This window comes from Stegostoma tigrinum, chromosome 2 (genome assembly GCF_030684315.1).
Source record: "Stegostoma tigrinum isolate sSteTig4 chromosome 2, sSteTig4.hap1, whole genome shotgun sequence".
Classification (NCBI taxonomy): domain Eukaryota; kingdom Metazoa; phylum Chordata; class Chondrichthyes; order Orectolobiformes; family Stegostomatidae; genus Stegostoma; species Stegostoma tigrinum.
The window spans coordinates 35,442,169-35,465,770 of record NC_081355.1 but is presented as its reverse complement, the minus strand read 5'-3'; the positions used below and the strand labels follow the sequence as shown (position 1 = coordinate 35,465,770).

The following is a 23,602-nucleotide window of genomic DNA, read 5'->3' as shown; positions in this document are numbered from 1 at the left end:
CCCCAGCAATGTGGTTGATTCTTAATTCCCTCTGGGAATTTAGGGATGGGCAAGAAATGGTAGCCTTCATAGAGATACCCTCATCCTCTGAATATATTTTTAAAAAAACCTTTGTTAATATATCAAACAGTGACTAGTTGGAGTTATGTATTTTTAACAGGATCTGCCTGCATCTGATGTTGATCTAATTCAGATAAAGACAAGTGTTGTTCTGAGTTTGGGCTTTCCTCAAAAACCTTTACTTGTTCTAAAGGGAGCTGTCCTTTTTTTTATTTTTGTTTTGTTTTAAACAATCCATGGTTCTGTTTTGCTATCCATAAAAATCCATAAATCAGTTACTAGCACAGCAGTCTGCTTCATATTCTGATGAAGAATGAGTGGCTAATATGTGAATAACTTAAAACATTTCGTGTGCAATAAAATGGACAGCATTATTTCATTTTTTTTGTAGAGGTGTTAACTTCAAGCTGAATCTTGGTTTCTAAAAATCAGTGATCTGCAATCTGAATAGTGCCAAAATATGAACCAGGAACCAAACTGAACCACCTCCTCTATTTTTTATTGAAGTAGAATGGCGGGTAGGAAACTAATCTGCTCTCAACAAATAAATTTGATGTTTTAAATATTGCAACAAGGCTGCCTGCCTTAATTTTGACACTCATTTGATTTTAACTCAGTTTGACCAAGTAGGAAGCCCATCAGCTGCAAAGAGGCAAGATTGCCTTTCAAACATTTCTTGAGGGACTAGAGAAGCAGATTTATTTCTTCCAATAACCACAACTACTCAGTAAAACCCATCCCACTCATCTCTGCTCCACACCCCTTCAACTTCCCTCTGCCAAGCAGTCTGCCCCATGTCCTAGGGGTTTACCTATCTCCATCCATCAAGAATTCTGAATAATCTGTTTCTTTTACATCTGTGTTACAGGAGGGTAATGAAAAAAGTGACAATGGAACCTTCAGATCGACTTTCATCGCTGCAGGCATTGTGGGATAGTCAGAGCATTTCTGAACCAGGCCCTTGTGGTAAGTAAATGAAGTGTGTGTTTTAGAAGTCACTTTTGAAATCTGAAGTAGTAGTAGTAGTATAACAAGACGACAATACTACAAGATGGTTGCCATGTCACAAATGAAGACGACTGTCCTTAGATCCTTCATCAATAGTATTATTGTTGAAATAATATGCATTTAGAAAGACAATGTCACGTTCTGGGAGATACGTTAAAATCCACTAAATTTGACCACATTCAGATTTCAAGCCATATTCTTCAAGTGTTGCTTATCGTTCAAACTCTCTTACAAAATGTGCTTGAAAATGTTTTGCAATTTTATAGAATGAGCTCCAAATTTATTTTGTTGCCTTTTCTACTCGTTTGACTTTTTTGATTTGTTTTTCCAAGTTAAATTGTAGTTGTAATGTTGCTCCACTTGAGGTACTTAAGGTTTGTCTCCTACAATTTTTTTTGAAGTGGTATTAAGCACTGGAACTTGATGTTTAACAGGATTTATAAAGTTTTATTTTCCACATTTCCTTTTGCATTCACAAGTATTAGTGTGCTTTTTAATGATGCGTAAAATTTGAAATTTGTATTGCAATCAGATTTTTAAAAATTTGTACCTTAATTGGGCTTCTTTGGATTATTTGGTAACTTTTCAGAATAACGTGCCATTCTTGATTGTAGTAGCTTCTAACTTGTCGAAATTTGTCTATTAAAATTAAAGTTATCTGCTTAAAATAAGGACTAGCTATTAGTAATATCTAATTAGATGTCTTAGGTCTTTTAACCAACCTGTTCAGATGTGTTATGACACACTCGTGAGCAGAGGGGACTTGAAATAAGGCCTTCTGGCTTAGAGATAGCCAGACAAGGTTTTTTTTATAATTTATAAATATGCAGTGACATTGCAACTTCAAGCAGAAATATTATGCGGACACTAGTAGAAGTAGAGTAGAAGTGAATATCACTTGTCTTGTACTTGGATCCAGATAAGACATGGCTCTGTCTGTGCTCTTTATTAAAAGATCCTCATGTAGGTCATACGGAAGTGGGAAGAGTTAAATTGGTAACAATTCTTAAATTATGCTACAGTCTTTTATTAAATTTTTTTTGATGAAACTCATGAGTAAAACCAGCGTTTGTTGCCAATTCCTGAAACTAGGAGTGAGATTTATTGATAGCGTATTGTTTTAAATGTACTAGAACATAGTATTTGGTCTAGCACAATAATAATGAGGAAGAATTTTTTGCTGGTACATTTTATTCTACCTTGCCTTTTGGGGTCAGTTAGCTCCGGTGGCTGGTCAGCAATGTGATGCAATAGCATGGGTTCAATTCCTGTGCCATTTGACGCAACCATGAGGAACTCTACTTCTCTACCTCTCCCTTTGCCTGAGGTTTGGTGATTATCAGATTAAACTATCCCAAGTTCTCTCTCCCTAATGAGAGAGAGCTTCTGTCTGGTCTGATAGTAAAGTCACCATAATCCTATATCTTTACGTTGTTTCATGTTAATTTTGATGTAGATTATCCATGCTGTAATATAATCCACAATCTGTTTTGCATATGCCCTCTCTGTTAGAGAGGTGTCAAATAAAATTGGCTTTGTAATGGCTGGCAGCTGTGAATTAAGTTGTTAATTTTGCCCCAGTGCAATAAACAGAAAGATGGTGATGAAGCTGGGTCAAAATGCTCTTTGATGTTTTGATTGCAAAATTGAGGTAAGGAAAACATAGTGACATGTTTTTGGAATTTGTAAAAGATTGATTTTGAGGGAATTGGGACAACTCACAAAATTTCTCCAGGTGCATATCATGTTCAGTTACAAGGGCAGCATGGTGCAGGGGTTAGCATGCTGCCTCACCGGACCAGGGACCCGGTTTCGATTCCACCCTCCGGTGACTGTCTGTGTGGAGTTTGCACGTTCTCCCCGTGTCTGTGTTTTCCTTCCACAGTCCAAAGATGTGCAGGCTAGGTGGATTGGCCATGCTAAATTGCCGACAGTGTTCAGGGATGTGTAGATTAGGTGGATTATAGGACTTTGATTTAGGTGGGATGATCTGAGAGTCTGTGTGGACTGGTTGGGCCAAACAGCTTGTTTCCACAATGTAGGGATTATATGACTCTAGGATAGTGAGTGAGCACAGTACATGATGGATAAAAATGGCACTGAATACATTGGGGAACAGAGTGCAAATCTGGGAAAATGTAAGTGTTTTTCTCTATGGAGTCTGGTGCTTTTGATTGGAAAATTACATGTCTGAGAGACCTCAGTTCATTTTAAAATATGTGAAATTAATGAAATCCTGGACTCAAGAACACAATATTAAAAATGAGATTGCACTAGGACTGTATTCCTTGAAAGGAAACAGTCATCAAGTGAGACTGGCTGTTTCCGATTATAATCTTGGATAAGAGGAATTCTTATGTCACTGGATATGGTAGTAAACCTAAAAATCGGCTTAAGGGACATGTTTGTAGGAGGCTTAAAGAACAAGAAAATAACAGGCTACACTTTGAGCAAGGGCAATAAGCTGATGCAGTAGGGTGCTTGTGATGAAGCCACAGGTACAAATGGCAGCGAGAGAGTTGCAATTTGCGTGTGAGTCCTTGATAGAGCTGATACAATGGTCAACTGAATCCAGGCCATTGTGTCCCCCATTCCCAGTAAATGAACTGTACCTGTGGGAAAGTCAATCATATCCAGATGGCATGCAGTAACAGAGGCAATAGTAATGCTCCGGGTTGTGGTAAAGCACCAGGTTGCTGCTATGATCGAGGGCAAAGTCATGGTAGATCAGAAGTCAGTCCAGACATCTGGAAATCCTCAAATGTGTAGATGATAGATGAAACACAATTTAGTGTTTCTGGGCAAGAAGTTCGAGTTATACTCGGTCACAGTGTACTTGCCAGATAATGATGATGATAGTCTGAAAGTATAATTCCAAAGTTAGGTGGAAATGATTGAAAATACACAGTTTATTTCTATCATTGATACAATTGTAGCACATTATTACTGTTAATTCAACTATAAAGAGACAATAGGGTCTATCTAAGTCATGCAAAATTTGTACAACTGACTAGTTATTCCAAGAGCAGTATTCTGATGTTGGATGAAGTTAGCGTCGTAGTGGAATACAGCTAATTGTTTTTATTACTTGTCATTGGTGGTAGTAGGAAGGAACGTATCCCTGATAAGAAAGTCTTGGCTTAAGAAGATGTGCTAAGCTAAAGAATGTGTCTACAATTGTGGAAGTCCTACTGGAATACCAAATGTGGTTTGAGCAAGGAGATCCAAAAAATAAAACTAAGCATCACAAACCTGTAATCTGTACAAGGAATAATGTACAGTTGCCAGTTTGCAAGGGTAGACCGTTGCATTATGTACAGCTAGAAGCCATACATGAAGGGCTGAATAGAATGGAAAGAACAGGGGCGTTAAAAAGGTCAAGAGGAGTCATATCCATTGTAGAAATTCAGAAATCAGGTGGCTTTGTTGCAAGTTATAAAGATTGTAAGCAACCCTTAAGACATTTGTCCACTACCTTCCAGTGGGACAGTTGTTTTCAAATTTAGCCAGTGCAGCACAATGCATACTTGCAGTTTAAAATTAACTAACGAGTGCAGGGAACTGTTTGCCATGAGTATATTATGAAAGGATGTACCGGTCTGAAAGATTAACATTTGTCACTTCTGCTCCAGTGCCATTCAACAGCACCATGGGTCAATTGCTAAGCAGATGAGGAGTGTGATGCTTCTGGGATGGTATTCCAATTAGTCAGTCAGAGAAAGAGTTCATTAATTTACACAAAGTTGGAGGATTACTTTCAATATGGCATCGAATCTAAAACTTACATGTTGCTTCATGATAATAAAGTGTGAAGCTGGATGAACGCAGCAGGCCAAGCAGCATCTCGGGAGCACAAAAGCTGACGTTTCGGGCCTAGACCCTTCTTCAGAGAGGCTAGGCCCAAAACGCCAGTGCTTGTGCTCCTGAGATGCTGCTTGGCCTGCTGTGTTCATCCAGCTCCACACTTTGTAATCTCGGATTCTCCAGCATCTGCAGTTCCCATTATCACTGTTGCTTCATGATGTTGTGTCATACATACTCAGGTTGCTGAATAGATGAAGGTATCCACTGCTACAGGAGAAAGTTAAGGGGATTTTGAAAGCTAAGAGATCAGGGGCAAAAAAACAGAAGTTGCTGTATGTTGTTTGAAGATCATCCCTAACTTAAACCACACATTTGCTTCACTGTGTCACCTGCTCAAAGATGGACCAGCCTGTGGAGTTCCGAACATTTGACGAAACTGAGGAACTACAGAATAGTGATGCAGTTTTGTCCCATAATGATCTGAAGAAACAATTAGTTCTGGCATGTGGTACCTTGCCTTGGGGTGGTGTTATTTCACATTGGGCACTAGCCAATGTGGTTTAATGAGTCACAGCAAAATTACTTGCAGGTTGAGAAAGAGGCTTTAACATTCACAGGGTAATATAAAGATCCACAGAGATTTATACAGTAGCAAGTTCTCTTTGTTAACTGATCACCAAACTCTTATGATCATTTTTGGTTTAAAATGAGTACCTTCACTAGTGGCAGCCCCCTCGCAGAGACAAGTGTTGATTTTTGATGGTTCATTAGTATAATATTGATTGTAGAAAGTCAGCAGGCCACATTAAAGTGGGCATTCTTTCAGGATTTCTAGTACTGACTTGCCTGTGAATTACTTTAAGTACAAATTACATGTTGATATCTGTTGGAGAAGATAATGAAGAAAATTTCAAAAATGTGGTGTTCCATAAAGTGCTCAAGTTAGCTTGTGTATGGTGGTGAGAAATTGCAGGAGCATGTCTAGTGTCTTCAAAAAATTTAAAGAATCACTATTGTGGCTAGGTTTTGAGAGATTCTGGAAGAAACTTCAGAGAACTTCAGTTATGATGTCTTTTTTAAACCTATTAATATTAAGGAAAAACTGTTTTTAACATAACTTATTCTAGCATTGTTTTGGAACTAATTACAGTAGAAACAAATACAACTGTTAAATTTCAGATATTGATATTTCTAGCATGTGCCCCGTTTCATGAACATTTTATTGTAAAAATTGTTCTTTTAGTACAGAAGGTATGTAGTGTATTGCAAGATCTGAGCATTTTCTTGTATTGCCCTTCTTTCCTGTCCCCTGTATTGTGAAAGTATAAAGTTCTAAAACTGTTCTTGTGGGTCTACATGTTAATGTTGCTCAAATGCATGCAAGCTGTCATATGTCTATGTAAAGACTGGACTTTTCTCACCTGGTTAGTCCAGTTTTGCCCTTGATTATTTTATCCTTTCTATGCTTTTCTATCTGATTCAAACATCTTTAAAATATGTGCAGTTCTGTTGTCACATGTGAACCTTCTGATTCTAGGTGGTTTCTCTCAGATGTATGCATGTGTTTGTGACTGGCTTGGATTACCATATAGGGAGGAAGTACAATGGGTAAGAACACTTGACAAAATGCTTTGAAAGCTTTTAATTAACTTACGGGAAATACACAGGTGTAAATAGATCAACTGGTTTCTTGAATCAGTTTTTCTGTAATTGTAATTTGCAGGTAACAGGCTAGAAACATTATGCCTGTTTATTTGTTTTTTATTGTATCTTGAAATTGCTTTTAAAATGAAGATCAAGTTTAAACCGAAAAATAATTTCCCTGAATCTTAAATTTTCTTTGAAGCATTTTCAAGTCATGTTCAGCTTGGTACAGATCAAGTAATAACTCTAGTTTTCCTCTCGTGGAAATGCTTTGTGTTTTGAAGGATGTGGATACTATTTATCTTACACAAGACACCAGGGAACTGAACTTGCAAGATTTCAGCCATCTTGACCACAGGTAAATTGAAACTTAATGCTGAATGAAATTGGTCTGTTCACTGAGCGTTCCAAAATTCATTCTCAAAAGTGAATTAAAGCCTTTTCTAAAGTTGTTAAGCCAATGTTACTATAACTGCCAGACCACCAGTTTAACAGTCTGGATTTCCAATTTATTTGCATTACAAATGCAAACAAAATAGTTGCAAAATTCCGATTAATTACAATGATAATTTGTTTAGTTCTATTAATGGGCGTGGTTTATTTCATGGATTTTGTTCCAGAAAAAAATCTTTGAAGAACATGTGAATAGCAATTTTCAAGACAGATCAAGGTATAGGATACTATTTAATATCTACTTCGTGGCAATTTTGTGGTGATGGGTCATTTTCTCAGGCAGGACAGTGGCAGGAGGAGACTTTGCTGCCTTCCTACTTCTGCCCCAATTAAGTCCATGACCAGAGCGCTTGTGGATAGCCTTCCTTACTGTTGCCACTAGTCTCTGCCTTATGGTGCAGGGGCAACGTACTATGTGGGAAACCTGAAAAGCAAATACTTTTTGGGATGGGGCAGAGCAAGTGCAAATCTCCCCCTGACCATTTTCTCTGGAACCATCTCCTGCCATTACTCACCTGTGGCCTGGTGTCTTGGTGATCCTTAGTGAATATCTGGCAGCAGGAGCCACCTCCCCAATGATGCTGCTGTGCAACAAAGCTGCTGGCCTATTGTTTTTCAGCTGCCTCAGTTTGCACCCTGGTGTCCTTGATTCCAGAGCAGGGTTCTTTGCTGCTCAATTTAAGTGCCTGATTGGTAGAGGAATCTCTCATCACCAAAACTAAATTTTACCGAAGGCAAGGTGACTTTTTAATGCAGTTGTGGTAAACAGTTGCATCTGCTTTGGTGATAGCATTTAATTAGCTTTTGAGTCAAAACTACATTGAGGCCAGCATGAGGTGTGCATTTGTGTGAGTTGTACATTTTCCCAATCTACAGTTCAAATCTGACTGATTCTGTATGTGCATTTTGAATGTGTTGATGTGCTTTCGCAGCCCAAGGTGTGAAATGAATTCCTCAGCAAATTTGAATAAGTCTTCCATACGAGATTAATGAAATTCATTGATTTTTCTTTGCAGACGCTGAGTGCCTCTGATGTTGCTAATGTTGAATGTATAGTTACGTTTGCCAGTCACCCCTCTGGAGGGAAATCTGTACTCTAAGTTCACTAGCTTGTGCCTACTTAGATTTCAAGCAAGAAGAATTTTGCTTTATTATACAGGAACATTTTGAACTCTAGTCTAAGATTCTAAATATTTTGAAGTAGCCAATAATTTTTATTAGTTGTTGAAAGTAATTGGTTTACTGTCTATTTAAAATTATGCTGTTAGCATCAACTAAGAATGATATTCAAATAAATGCTGGATTTTAGAGTCTGGATCAGGGATTTCTCTAAAATTTGAAAGTTGCACAAATTCATTCAATCAAAAGCATGAATGTTACAGAAAACGAAAGCTTGAGTTTATATCATACTTTTCACTTTGGGATATTGCATTAAGTTGTGTATCAGAGCATCATCACAACAATATATGACAACAGGCCAGAACACAGATTAATCTGATTGTCAAATGCTCGGTCAAAGTTACAGGTTTCAAAGTGTCTCCTAAAGCAAGGAAATGGGAGGTAAAGGCTTAGGTAATTAGAGGTAAAACCACCAATGGTTGGGTAATTATCATTAGAGGTGCACAAGAGCTCAGAGTTGGTGGTGATAGTCAAATGTATCTGATGATGTTGCTGGAGAAGATTAGAGTTGGAAGGGACATAGACATGAAAAATTTGAAGATGGGAACAAGAAGACATTACATGATTGGGATACAGTGTGTGTTGGTAAGTGAAATGGGATTTAATGAGCAACAGAATTTTGAAGACCTCCAGTTTTCCAAGACTAGAATATGAGACACCAGCTGAAAGTGTGTTGAATTGGTCAAGTCTAGAGGCAACAAAGCATAAATGAGGATTTCAGCAGCAGTTAAGCTAAGTCCTGTGATATTGTAGAGTTTCAAAAAAAGCAGTCTTAGCAATGACTTAAATATGAAGTCAGAAGCTCATCTTGAAATCAGTGTATGACTCTGAGGTAGATTAGCTTTATCTCCAAGGCTGGTGAGAGAGATGAAATCAGTAGAAAGGGAGCATTGCCAAAGGTTATACTAGATAACAATACTACATAATCACCAAATTGCCACTGAACTGTCGTATAGCAGCATGCTTGAAAAGCCACCACATTCCCCTAGATAAAACAGAAGCACACCCTCCTGGCTGACACAGGAGGCCCCTCTCTAACCCTTCCATGTCAGGGCTTGACCAGTTATGAACATGAGAGAACTGGAAATTTTGAAGCAAAGAGTTGATGAAAGGTTTGAGTTAAGGCTGAGAGTACAAAGGGTAAACATTCAATCTACAGTATATTGGCACAGGTGATGGACTCGGTCTTCCTAGGTCTGGAGCAAGGAATGCTCCACAAAAAGGTAGGCGCAGACAGAACCTATATCAGTACCTGTAACCATACCTTTCATTCCAACAAGTGAGTTGTGTTAAAGGAGAAATTGTTCAACATGAGGTTAAATATTAATGTCAAGAAAGAGATGGATTGGGTCAGGAATTTTGAAATGGCTGAGACAAAGAGAAAAGAATTGAGTGAGATAGGATGATTGCAAATCCCAGTCACTGCCCTGTTTTATTTCCATTATCTTTGCATGTTTTTCTCTTATCCTTTCTTTCTTAGGGTAGCTGTTCATCATTCTGACATTCACACCTCTGAACTTGTCCAATTACCATTTCCTTTCCCGTAATCTTTTTGTTATTTCATCTCCTCTGTGTACTAGCCTTTCACACCCTTCATTCTTTTGCTGTGTTCTCAATTTCACTTTTTGTTTTGCTCATTTGTGGCATGTGGGCAGTTGTAGCTGGGCCAGTATTTATTGCCCATCTCTAGTTACTCTTGGGAAGGTGTCGGTGAGCTGCCTTTTTAAATAGCTGCACTCCATGTGTTAGTAGATCCACAATGGGATGAGGGAGGAAATTCCAAGATCTTGAGCCAGCAGTTTTTGAAGGAAGATTGGTGTATTCCCAAATCTGAATGGTGAGTGGTTTGAAGGGGAACATGCAAGTTTCCATGTATTTGTTGCCCTTGTGTAGATGGTAATGGTCATGGATTTGATAGATGCTGTCTCCAAGATCTTTGAATTTCTTTCTTTCATCAGATATTTGCATCAATTGTTACATTTCTCACCTTGCCCTGTTCTGATATTAGGTTATTGCTATGCAGATGTTGAGTATTTAGTGTTACTTGTTTTGATCTCTTGCAATTTATCACGCACTCCTTTATCACCTTTTGAGGAAAGGCCAAACAAGGTGCATACCCTAGTTTTAGCAGAGTGTTTTGCAAATTGTTTAATATCTTTTTGATTTCTGCCAAACAGCCTGGTTGAATGAATTTTTTTTACGCTGTTGAATTTGCAGTTTTATCATTGGTTTCATTGAGGTGTTCTTTTCTGCAAATGTAAAGCTAACACTGCATGTCAAAAACATCTTGGCTTTTAAATAAAAGGGCTATTAAATACGGCTTTAGTTGTAATAGATGCAAAACATTTACTAGTTCCAGTTGCTACTGTGCACTAAAGTAGTGGATGATAGAGGATGAAAAATTTGGTTTGGTCTTCGTGCTTCTGGGCTTTGAAGAACCTAGACAATATGTTGATTGCTATCCAAAATCTCAATATTTATGTATGCTTTGAGTGAGATAATTGAGCTCTGCTCTGATTGATAGTTCCATAACCGTCAGCATGCTATGTAAGTTCACATGTGGTGATTACTTGAATGAATTTTAAACTAATCTAGATTGAGACCTGAGGAATGGGTAGAGGAGCACATGGAATGGAAACTTTTCAAATGTACACTTGCTGTGGTCTTTACTGACATTGTAGCTTGTCTGTTTTGGTAAATTGCATGATTGCATTGAAAGAATTAAACCTAATAGAGAGACCAGTATATTGCTGGCATAACTTACTTAAATGTGCTCAGTTATACTGGTACCTTAACTCAAGTGCAAGATAGTGAGAACTTTATGTAGACACACATTAACATACTTCAGAACAATTTGTAAAATTGCTCCGTGCAAATGAAGATCAAATGCTGCAGGATGATTAATACTTAAGAATGGCAAATTTAGATGCACAAGTAGGCTTTGAAAAAAGGTGATAAAGTTATTGCCAGCACCATTTCATTATAAATTGAAAAGGCAGATGTCTCTGTAAATAATCAAAGTTCATTCACTTTTTATTAGAGACTTAATACCAATTGTTGCTGCGCTGGAATACAACCAATGGTTCACAAAGCTCTCCTCTAAGGATCTTAAACTGGTAGGTAAATATTGGACTCTGGGTGAGTGGAAGGCAGCAGCATGCTCTAAGTAATTTAGTTTATTTCCATTGTAACGATACCAGCTGATGGTATTACTGAACAGGTCAGCAACAGACATCTGCCATCATGGTTTTTTTCTTAAATTTAATGAGATCCTCTTTCTTTGGAACTCAAACATACATTACTGCAGATCTTGCATTAACGTTTAAAGAGAACTTCATAATACAAAAGAAAAGGACTGGAATAAACCAGCTATTTAAATATAACATTTTGAAAGATTTTAAGGTACAGTAAAACAACATCCCTTTATAGAACTCTAAAAACCAATGAAAATTTCCTTCTGTATTGTGTCTATTTAACTAAACTATTGCTTTCAATTCCCAATGTTGAATTTGATGGCTTCTTCCATGCATATTTTCATAACTAAGTTTAGATTTACTTAACTTCAGATAATCCTTCCAGGATTCTAACCAAACACTTCTGGTTCAGAACTTTCAAACCCGATCATTACAGAGGTAACCTATTTCTAACTGTTCTAAACTAACCCCTTGTTCCAGAAGGACTGTGGTCATACGTCTAACTTCAACCAAGAGGTCTGTGACCTGGGCTAAAAGAGGAGTCCAAGCTATGGTTGTTTTGCAGAAGCAAAAAAAAATCTCGCTTCCTCCTTTCTGAAAGCAGGATAATGCTCTTCAATGTTTATCCTGTCTACCTGTAAAACTCTTCTAATGAAAATAAATTCTCATTACCATTACAGGGGCTATCTATCTCATTCTGGTTTCACAATAAAACCATGAATCCAGAGGAATAATGGCTAGTTAATTAAATGAAATCACTCTCTTATACAGACACAGAAACTTGCATGCCACTAGTTCAAAACCCAAACTCCCCAATCGCTCAACTTGCATCACAGTATTCAAATCCTTATAATTGAACCTTTAGCATTCAGGATCTGTATCAGATGTGACATTCTACCAATGCCTGTTTGCTCCTTCAAATAGATGTGAAACATTCTACAGCATTTTGTTTTTCCTGATTTGACATATTACCTAGATTATCTGCTAATTATCTCAGTACTGTTTGTGGGACCTTGCTACCAATTGTATATTTAGACTGTTTCAATTTAATGTCTTGAGTGTGAATCATGCTATTTAAAACATAGCATGATTCATTTCAAAAATACTAACATTTGAGACTACAATCCTCTCGTAAATTTGAAGTTTGATTGCCATTTACAAAGCCTTCAGATTAATTGTTAGTTATGTTTGGAGAGAGGGTGAAGCAACTTAATAACTCTATATTGGATATTATTGATATAAATTTAATGTAAACTTATATTCAGTACAAGTTGCATAGAAAGCATCATCCTTTGAGAAGAAGTTTGTCATGACTTAGGGAATTGCAATTTATATGCATATGTCAGATGTTGGCTGTTTTTTCATCAAAAACTTCTATAACAATCAGTTACACATTTATTGAACAGATTCCATTATTGATGGTTAGTAATGTACAAGAAGGATGAGAACTTTTTTTCATTGATACTTAGAAAAAAAATGTGAAATGGTGGCGCATTGATGAAATGTCTGCAATCATTCTTGAATAGATTTCAAACAAACTGAACAATCATAAAACACCAAGTTTAATTAGTGAGTTAAGCCATGTTACACCATAATGTAAGTTTTGCATTGTGAGGTTCAAAACACGCTGCATTTTGCACTAATTGAAGAATGTAAGTGTGAAGCTCAGCATTGCCATATTCGTGGTGCTCCCAATTTTCTTTCTTCAGTGTGATTTTGATTAAATTTCATGATATTGTTGAAATGACTTAATCACTGACATTTTGTGGTATTTTTAATGAGGCTTATGTAAAACCTGTTGGCACTTAAACGTTTACGAATGGAGTTTGTTAAGATTGGATAGTAACCGCAGTGATGGGAGTAATAGGCTGATGGATTAAAGGCACCATGGACTTTTCGTTTTTTTTTAACACATTCAAGTTTTTGTATTTTACCTTTTTCCATTTGTGCAGATATTTTCCCCTACCTGTTAAACCTTCTGCAGTTAGTCAGATGGATTAAGCAATAGATTTTTCCATGAATGTGAGTACATCTAAATTGTTAGGCAATGGCAAGTGTAGCGAGGAATGTAGCTCAGTTACTCTTTGACTTACTGCGTTCTTCTCTTGGACCTGGAATTGTCATTCATTAACAAAACCGTCCAAAACAGACTGCTGAAATTCTTTTCAGTGTTGGGAGACCATGGAAAATATGAATTTAAAGATGATCAAGATCTCACCTCATCAAGGTTGAGGATTTTGTACACCTGTGGGACCTGCTTTCTGGTTGTTTTTGCAATTGTTTTTCCTTCTCTATTTCATTTAGGCAGATTTCATTTTCTAATTCTTCAGTCCACAGATGTTTGTGAGCAAATTCTGCGAGTTGTTGGTAGATCCACACGTTTAGAGGAGCTAGTGCTGGAAAATGGAGGACTCCGAACGTGAGTGTATTTGAATATTGATTATTTCTAATGAATTCTGTTTGGTCAAGACTCCTGAAACAGTGTTTTAAGTAGCATTTACAGAATACCTTTTTGACATTCTGTACACTACCTCGCATGTTTAAACAATTACAATTGTGACCCAATTTCTGTGTTTATCTTTGGGGTAGTACAACACTCATACTATACATAATTAAATTAAACTCTATTACAAAGTCAAGCACTCTCTGAATCTAGTATTGAGCTGAGCAGCAAATATTGTGGAGTCAATTCAGCTTCTGAATGGTGTTGTAAGTGATGTACATTATGACATGAAAGAAAAACAAACTGTTATTGGAATGGTGGTCACACTTCAATAAGGATACTTAGGAGAAATGCAGGACCTCTGTTTGTGATAGCATTGGTAGGAATGGCCTCTGCAGATTCCTTCTAAAAGTGAAGCCTTTTTGTCATGTAAAGACATTCTCATTGCATCACGTACAAATGAAAATGGATTGCGTGCTTATGAGGCATGTCGATGATCGCCAGCTGTTTTGAATAGCCCCACGAAATTTTATCTCAAACAAATATATCTACCACTCTTCCCTCTCCATCGAGTCACAGCTTTAAAGCTAGGTTAATGAAGAGGACGAATGGATATTCTAGGAACAGCAACAGACTCACTTAGATGCTGACACCAAAACCTGGGGTTAGAGCACATAACAGCTCCAGAACATTTAATCGAGCAAGCTTTTTTAAGCTCCAGCACATCAAATCCAGACTTCTTGTGGCTATCGTGATTGTCCCAAACATTTCAGCTACTTCATTACATTCTTCTGCTTTAATGAGTGGATCTTTTCATGGATTGCTTTTTACAGTGTCCAAATGATTCTTAGCTGCAAGTCTGTCACACCTCTGATAACTCCCTTGAACTCACCAATTGTAGGCAACATTTGCATTATCAATATACTTTTCAGTGACTTAAGTTTAAGAAAATGCCAACTGCGTTTAACTGACTGTCAACAACATGTATCTATGTTCTTGGAAATCCTTAGCAGCCTAACTATTTCTTTGAGTATTCTGGGTATACTTGCAACGAAAGGCATCCTTCCTTACTGTTTAGTGTTTCACTACTGTTTGTATGTCTGAAATCAGGAGTAGAATGAAATATCACTGATCTGGATGGATGCAGTTGAAACAGCATGAATACCAGCACACAGCAGTTATTTAATTGGCCTTACTACCACTTCCTCTCAGTTCACCACTAAGCTGTCACTACACTATTGCTATTTTATGTACTATCTATAAAATGCAACACATTCTATCAAGCTTTTTTCAGAACTAAAAGCAATAAGCTGCAATGTTGTGAGAACACCATCTCTACTAAAATGCCAACTGAGTCACACCTTCACTCTGATTTAGACGTGAACTTCTGCACTTGCATAGTCACTGTGGAAAAAATTTCTAGCATTATTGGAATAAAAAGGGAAGCGTTCTAAAGGAAAGGCCCACTTGGTAGCCTTTATTATCAGTATTTACTTTTTTCTTGAATATTGATAGTATTGTGATTGCACCCTTAGTTTTTCCTTTGTCTTAATACTGTCCCCAGGTTATTTCTAGTTAAATCCACATAATGTGGCATTTTTGAGCAGTGTTCAACGTGACTTTTATAGAGAAGTGTTTTTTCAATAGGTAATGTGAAAATTTATTTTCACCTGTACTGTGTGTATTGGTCCTTTAGTTGACTAACAACACCAGCATGCATTGATTTAATAGGTGAGGCAGCATCTGCAGAGAGAAGCAGAGCTAACATAAAGTGCCTTTAACCCAAAATATTAACACTTTTGTTTTTCTGTACTGATGTTGCCAAACCTTATTAGTATTTCCGTTATCTTCACGTTTTATTTCAAATTTCCTGCATCTGCAACATATTGCTTTTACATTTTTATATTGCCTTTAAGCGTAGTAAAGCATTTTGTAATAGGAAAAATAACTAACTGACTTGATGCTGTAATAGCACTCAATCTATGCTTGTATTTATCATCAGATAGTATTGAAACAGATACGTGCCTATGAGTAAACACTGATACTCTTTTGCGATGCATATGTAGATACTGGTCTCCAAGTCATTGGATCCTTATGTATATTTCAACCAGTATGGGTCGCAGTTCAAGTGCATCGCTTTACACAGTTTCTTTTCTTTCTCCCTAGGGATTTTGCACAAAAGTTGGCCAGTTCCCTTGCTCACAATTCGAACTCAGGACTTCATACAATCAATCTTGCCAACAATGCACTGGAGGACAGAGGTAGATGATCTTTCATCATACATAATTTAGCTGCAAGTATCTTTATTGTGGATACATTATACTTCAGATATTTCTAATTGTGGCATTCCAATTTATTCACAGTGTGAAGTGTCATTACTTCAGGATTTAATTGTTGGAGATTTTGAAAATGTGTGTGTTTTTAAAAAAAAGGTGAATTTACTCAATCTAACTTGCAATTTGTGTAGTACATATACAGTCATAATTATCAGAAAGGTTGCTGCTTGTTCCATTCTGTCGAGGCTCAGGTGCCCTTTTCCTGCACTACATTGGCATCAACCCTTGCTTTTAACAGTTTAGTTACAGACATTTGTAAATCTTAACATGTAAGGCCAAAACTAAATAATGGCAGATGCTGTCCTCTGGTGCTTTGTTGTAGTAAGTTATGATCCAATATATTTTAAAGAAGAGCAAGTTCAACTTCAAAAGACATTCTTAGTTTCTTTAGATAGATTTAACACAGCTTTTTCATCATGGTTAATTTTCTATAAATTAAGCTTCTATTTTAAGATAGTTTTGGCTCCTTAAAACACTTATTTCAAACACCATAAAAGGCCATCAATGGGTGCTGACCCTGAGTGCTTCAAGTACTGTGGCATAAATAAGTAAGCTTTTGAATACTTGTTTGTACATAGAGAAGAATAACACTTAAAAGCTTCAATCTTTTCTTCATTGTATACTATTCTATGATGACCCTTTAGACTATCTTTTAGACTGTACTCAAGGACTAGAACTTGCTGAAAATACTGGGCAATTTCTGCGAAGTGTGCGTACTTTGTAGAATCAACTATGGCTCAGTTGGCAGTACTCTCAGCTCCATGTCAAAAGGCTATGAGTTCAGGTTAGTTGTAGAGACTTGAGCCGAAGAGTTTAGGCTGATACTTCGTTCGGATAAGATATTAAACCAAGGTCCAGTTTGCTGTAATTCAATGGCTAAGAAAGATACCATGGCACTATCTCAAAGAAGAATAGTAAATTTATTCCTGATGTTGAGACCAATATTCATTCCTCAATCAACAGCAATAGGAAACAGTGTTATGGGATGGAGACAGACAGACAGCTAAACCAAATCAGACTTTGACCCTCTATATTCACAATACAGTAAAATTAAAACCTTCAAACACCCTCAAAGATCACCCCATTGGTTCATAACCAGACTTCTGAATAACTAAACTCAGACTTTGCAAATAATCAATTCTCAACATTGGTTTATAGCTTAAGTAAAATGCTTAACAATTTATCAACAATGTAGTTACAACAGTCAAGCAAAATTAAGCAACAAAGTCATTTAACTGGTCTATGCTATAAACCGAAAAAACTTTTGTTTTCAGCTTCATTCACAGAAAAGACTGTTAACTAAAAGTTAAGGAGGCCTGGTGGCTCAGTGTTAGCACTGCTTCCTTTCAGTGCCAGGAATTCTGGTTTGATTCCAGCGTCAGATGACTGTCTGAGTGGAATTTGCATATTCTCTGTGTCTGAGTTGGTTTTCTCTGGATGCACTAGTTTGCTCCCACAGTCCAAAGATGTGCACGTTAGATGGACTCGACATGCTAAATTACCCATAGTATCCAGGAGTGTGTAGGTTGGTTGTAGTAGCCATAGAAAATGCGGGATTACAGGGATAGTGTAGGGTATAGGTCTGGGTGGAATGCTTTTTGAAGGATTGGTGTGGATGTGATGAGCTGAATGATCCGTTTCTGCACTGTAGGAATTTAATGGGTCTATATATATAAGAAAATTTAAACTGGCCAGATTACTCAAGTGGTTTTCACAATGTGTTGTTTCACTGGCCTATTTGATAGTTTCTTGGTTGAATTTTTATTTTGAAAATGTTGATCAGGATTACTTTTTCAGTTCATTCAGGTAAAAGCAGCTCATGGGAAGTTACGCAGGGTGCTTTCAAATCTTCATGCTGTAGTATCAACAGCCAGATTCCTTTTTGCACTGAAAATACACTCCAAAACCCAATTCAACCTCTGACCACTCCCTGACAGGCTAATCATCTTTTTCACAACATTCCAAATACCATTGAGCATCTGCTTGAGGACAAGTTCTTCTTCCAGAGTTGCTACAACCAATTCCAGGTACCGACTCCGTTAATGCCCAACTTCTGCTATCTTTTAAACATAATGATCCTCCATGGTAATGAAGCATCTACATAACTTTTTTGATCAGTTACCAATCTGCAATTAACTTGCGGGACCTAACCTCATGAATTAATAACAGCTTGTTTAGGCTGTTTTCCTTTTTCTCACAAGCTGTCACATCAGGCCAAAACTCATCTTTAGTTTACAGTTCCCAGTTCACAACTTCAAAGGTTTAGAAAGGATATGGCCCAAATGCAGGCAAATGGGAATAGTACAGTTTAGGAAATCTGGTCGGCATGGACCGAAGAGTTTGTTTCTGTGTTTTATGACTCTCTGAATAAAACAAATGTAACGATAAATGAGCAAGGGCTGTAACAACAGAACAACATGTGTCAAAATTCTTGGAAATCATCAGACTAACATAATTTCTGTTTAGGCAGATAGTCTTCACTTAGAGCATTGAGTTTTCAAAGGTCCTCAGGAATATTTCCAAAGTAGTAGGAGGAAACAAACCATGAAATGCAATTAATTTTTAAGCAAAACATGTGACTGTTGTGGCTTTAATTCAAAACGATGTGCAACGGAGAGAAGGTTAAAGTCATTGACTGTCTCTTAGAGGTTTGTATTGTGATGATGGAAAGCTCCTTAGAGTTGAGTAGTAGACAATTATAGACTACTTATTTTTGTGTAATTGTTCAATGCAGTTAATGTTCTCTGATCTGTTTCAGGTGCCAACTGTAATTGTAAGTGTCACTTTTTAGCCTAAAAGTGAATGGATTGGTGGGACTATGTTAAAACTGTTCTCAAATCTGCAAGCTACACAGCTCTGGGGGAAAAAAAAGAGGATTATTAGGGATTTGGTCAGATTCCAAAAACTGATATAAAATTGATGAGTGAAATTGCTATATAAAAATCTAATATAAGAATGCAGATCTTGCAACGAGATAACAGCCAATCCTCCTCAACAAAAAGTAATTTGCATTTTAAATATACATTTTATGTGCAATCAGAAAGAACATATGGGGACTGTAAGCTCTGATGTAGATAGGAAGTACCTAGAATGTTGTTTTTTTTAAATACAATGGTCTGTACGTAGATTGTATTTGTGGACTTTGGCAAGTGTTTTCCTCTAAATTCCTTATTTGGTGAGTGCTGATATTAATTTTACAGACGTTTCCTAAAACAGTGATTATACCATTTTGACAATTTTTTTCTACCTTAAATGCATTCCTGGAGAATGTTCTTTGACTTGGTTGAAAAATCTTGTTACTAATCTGTTTGAGAAAGAAAGAAATTGAGACGCAAAGAACCTCATGCAATCTGATCAAATGTTATTGCTGTTAATCTAATGTACTTTCAGTGTGCTACTTTGTTGAACCATGTCCTGCAGACAGCAAGTGCTTATGTTAGACTGAATACCAAAACATTGCTTGGAACCTCTTGGTTCTGCAACTCTGCAGATTTTCAAAACTTGCAGGCTTTTTACCTTTCTGTCCCACTGTGAATAGTTTCTGGTCTTTGGTGCGGAGTACCTGATGCTGTATTTGACACAGCAGATAATTTGTAGCATTTGTTTGTTTTAGAAGGTTAATGTGAGCTTAATGTAACCAATTGAGTGTAACCAGTTTTCCTTAAAAAATTTTGTTTCCCTCCTTTTTAATACCGATGGAAATTTTTTAAAGAATACATTACAGGTCAGTTTCTAGCTGAAAGAGGAAAACTAGATTAACTCTTTATTTAAAAAATATTCATGCAGGTGCACCTGCATGAGCAGTAATACTGATGATGTTTCCCTCCTCTGAAGTCAATTGCAGTATTTCACCCTGTCTTTCCAACTGCGTCCCTCTCCAACTATCATCCCCATCCTTAAAATGAAAGAAAACAATTCAGCAGAAACGTTTGTCTGTACAGTTCATCTGCTCAGTGAATAAATGTGTTTTTTAATATCTGAACTTAATGTTCTTGCCTGTGAATTAAAACCAAAGTAGAAGAGCTTTAATATTATTTTGTGCACTCACTTGGTCATGTTTCCATGTATGTGTTTGACTTTTTTATTGCTTTGACCAAAATTGACACTTTGGTTGAATGAGTAGTGCCATCTACCTACTTATAGCCGATTAAAATGATTATCCCAAATGATAAAAACTGAACATAAATGTTCTGCGGAAGGGTCACTTGAGCCGAAATGTTAACTCTGATTTCTCTTCACTGATGCTGCCAGACCTGCTGAGCTTTTCCAACAAGTTTTTTTGTGTCTGAGATTACTCGGTTTACTCACAGGTCTGTGGGCTTTTATATAAGCATAGTACAGGCATAGTTCACTAGGATGATGCATGATCCGGAGGGATTATGCGATGAGTGAAAGCTAAGTAGATGGAATTCGTACTGGAGCTTAGAAAAATGAGAGGTGATCTCATTGAAACATATAGGATTCTTAAGGGGCTTTACAGGGTAAATGCTGCAAAAATGTTGCCCCTCATGGGGGAGTCTAGGACCTGAGGGCAAAGTCTCAGGATAAAGGGAGCCAAATTAATTCTGATGATTGGATTATCTTAGATTCCCTACAGTGTGGAAACAAGCCCTTCGGCACAACAAGTCCACACCACCCCTTGAAGCATCCCACCCAGACCCATCCCCCTATAACCCACACACCCTGAACACTACGGGCAATTTAGCATGGCCAATCCAACTAGCCTGCACATCTTTGGACTGTGGGAGGAAACCCATGCAGACACTGGGAGAATGTGCAAACTCCACACAGACAGTCATCCGAGGCGGGAATCAAACCCGGGTCCCTGGTGCTGAGAGGTTGCAGTGCTAACTGCTGAGCCACTGTGCTGCCCACGGACAAGAAATTTCTTCTTTGAGGGTTTAAATTCTTTGGAACTCCTTCACACCAAAAGCTTTGGAGATAGAATTCTTGTGTATATTTAAGGCTGAGATGGATGGATTCTTGATCAGTAGGGGAGTCCAGCATTATTGGTGGAAAAAGCACAAAAGTGTAGACCTGATGGATATTGGATCATCCATTATTCTATGGAATGGTGGTGCAGGGTCACTGGGCTGAACAACCTATTCCTATTTCTATATCATATGGTCTTGAGACAGGAAAATCTTAGGAGTAGATGTCAATTTTGAAGTCTTTGAAATGAAGGTCCTATTTTTTGCAAAACAGCTGAACTGGTATGAATGAATCTTTGAGATAAGTTGTTGTTGAACGTAGAAGTGAAAAAGAAAACTTGCCGTTTAAGCAAATCTCATGAAAAAAAGAAGTTTGACATTCATTATCATATTTACACTATGTGCCTGTCGATGCCTCACAGCCAATGAAATGAATGAGTGTATTCACTATTGTTAAAAAAAGAGTAACATGAGAAGTGATTTGGAAGTGCAAAGCCTGACAACCATTTGTGCCACTAATGACCAGATATTTTCTTCTTTGGCGTTGGTTGAGGAATAAATTTTTGGTCAGGACACCAGGAGAGGACACCTGATTTTCTTTAAATAGCCCCAGTGCATCTTTCCTATAACCTATTTGACACATTGGTCTCAGTTTAAATTGTTTGAGAAATGACAGCTTGTCAATAGTGCCTCACTATGAATCCTCCACTGGAGAATAAGGGCAATTGTGTTTTCTGAAGAAGGGCCTAGGCCTGAAATGTCAGCTTTCCTGCTCCTCTGATGCTGCTTGGTCTGCTGTGCCCCTCCAGCTCTACACCATGTTATCTCAGGCAATTGTGTTCAAGTGTGTGGAAAAGACTTGATCCTGTAACTATATGACCTTGACAAGGGCACTACCATTTTGGTACATTTAGTTGTATACTAATAATCTTGTATTGAGTGCACACTGATAAATATTGCTCCGGTTCTCCCATTTAGACATGGTTTGATGTCAACATTTATCATTGAATAGGAAATGCTGATTAAGAGATTTACGATATGAAGAGTTTTAATGTAATTCCAAGCTCCTGTCAGTTCTATAGAGTGAGGTTTCTGAAGTTTCTCTGCCAACGTTGTTGCCATCTTATGTCAAACATTCAGTCCTCAACCAGCTTTAGACAAAACTGGGCAACTTTCCATTTATAGGTTTTTTTTAAAATAAAATTAAGCATGCTTCCAACGTGGATAGAATCACTGTTTAACATGTGATTTTATTGTGATTAATGCACTGTAAACTTGCCTGTAGAATTTTTACTTCTGCGTCCTTGTTTGGTTTGCTTTATGGATTTCACACTCACTATATATTTTTCCCTACAATTGCTTGTTGTAGTTTGCTCTTATATTGCTGCCCTCTACTGTTTTAGGGCTGTTTTATTTGCTTTGTCATTTGTCCAGACTCAATTTACATGTTTTTAGAGCTGCTAAAAATCCAATACATGCATTCATGCTGCTCATGATGTGATTATGGTGACTGAATTGTATAATTTGTATTGTTGTGACTTTTACTCCTGCTATATGTTTCTTCCTTCCTGAAATGTTAAGAGGCAGGCCATCCCATTGTAATGTTTAATGCCTTTTTATTCTGGTGTTAATAGATAATCCAACTATGTTTGGACTTGAATGGCTATAATACTCTTCACTGACTCTTGAGCACTATTTTTGTATTTCTGCTTATGATAACATAAGAAAAGATTAGAACTCAGCTCTGTTAATTGTGCATTTTTATAATATTCCAGTAAGGTGACTCATTTCTATTGGTTAGGCAGTAGTGTATTATCATTTTGATTAAATTCTTCTCGAAACAGTGTTTGGCAAGTAATTTGGTTAGGAAGCAACATTTGACTTTGTCCATTCTGCCAAACAGTCAATGGTGAATAAATAGCAGATTTTACTCCATCCGTTCCTATTTTCCAATTAGAAGGGTGTAGATTGGGCTTCCAATTCACTATAGCCTGTCTTGCATGACTGCTGAAACCCACTTTTGCCCCCTTTTTTGTTTCTACAGCTACAAGACCTTTTGATAAATGCTTTTGCCTTCACTAATTTTCTTAAACTAAGCTGTAGTGGGAAGAATTTTTATCCAATAACATTGTAACAAAAGCATTAAACTGATGTTTTTTTCTTTTGTTGATCTATCAAATTATAGAAGTTGTCATAGTTCTGCAGGGTGTTAGTGAGACACCGTTGGGAATACTGAGTGTGTTTTGATTTTCTTATTTGAAAAAAATATATAATGGCCTTTTGAAGCAGTTCTGGAAGTGAAAGAGTCATCTGATGTATACTGGCGTTTCACAGGGTGAAACAGATAAGATCCTGAGGAGATTGGATTTGTGGTTCCCTGGAGCATGCTTCCATTTGTATGGAGGCTAAAACTAGGGTGCATAGTTTAAACTTAAGATGTCTCCTCTTTAATGCAGATTTGATGTGCAAGTAAATTATCTCAAGGGTTGGAAATATGTGGCATTCTCTTGCCCAGAAAGTGGAGAATTTTCAAATTTCTCAAGGTTTAGT

At 37.2% G+C, this 23,602-nt stretch overlaps 1 protein-coding gene across 7 annotated transcripts in view; it reads left to right on the top strand.

Annotated features, from left to right (window-relative positions):
- The window catches only part of LOC125463953 (F-actin-uncapping protein LRRC16A-like), a 397,615-nt gene that overhangs the window by 169,641 nt on the left and 204,372 nt on the right, over positions 1 to 23,602 (top strand). For all 7 annotated transcript variants that reach the window (XM_059653386.1, XM_059653380.1, XM_059653379.1 and 4 more), the window contains exons 6-11: positions 929 to 1,026; positions 6,410 to 6,480; positions 6,801 to 6,874; positions 11,189 to 11,264; positions 13,673 to 13,761; positions 15,952 to 16,046. In XM_059653386.1, the coding sequence (XP_059509369.1) occupies positions 929 to 1,026; positions 6,410 to 6,480; positions 6,801 to 6,874; positions 11,189 to 11,264; positions 13,673 to 13,761; positions 15,952 to 16,046 (503 nt within the window). The remainder of the gene's footprint in view (positions 1 to 928; positions 1,027 to 6,409; positions 6,481 to 6,800; positions 6,875 to 11,188; positions 11,265 to 13,672; positions 13,762 to 15,951; positions 16,047 to 23,602) is intronic.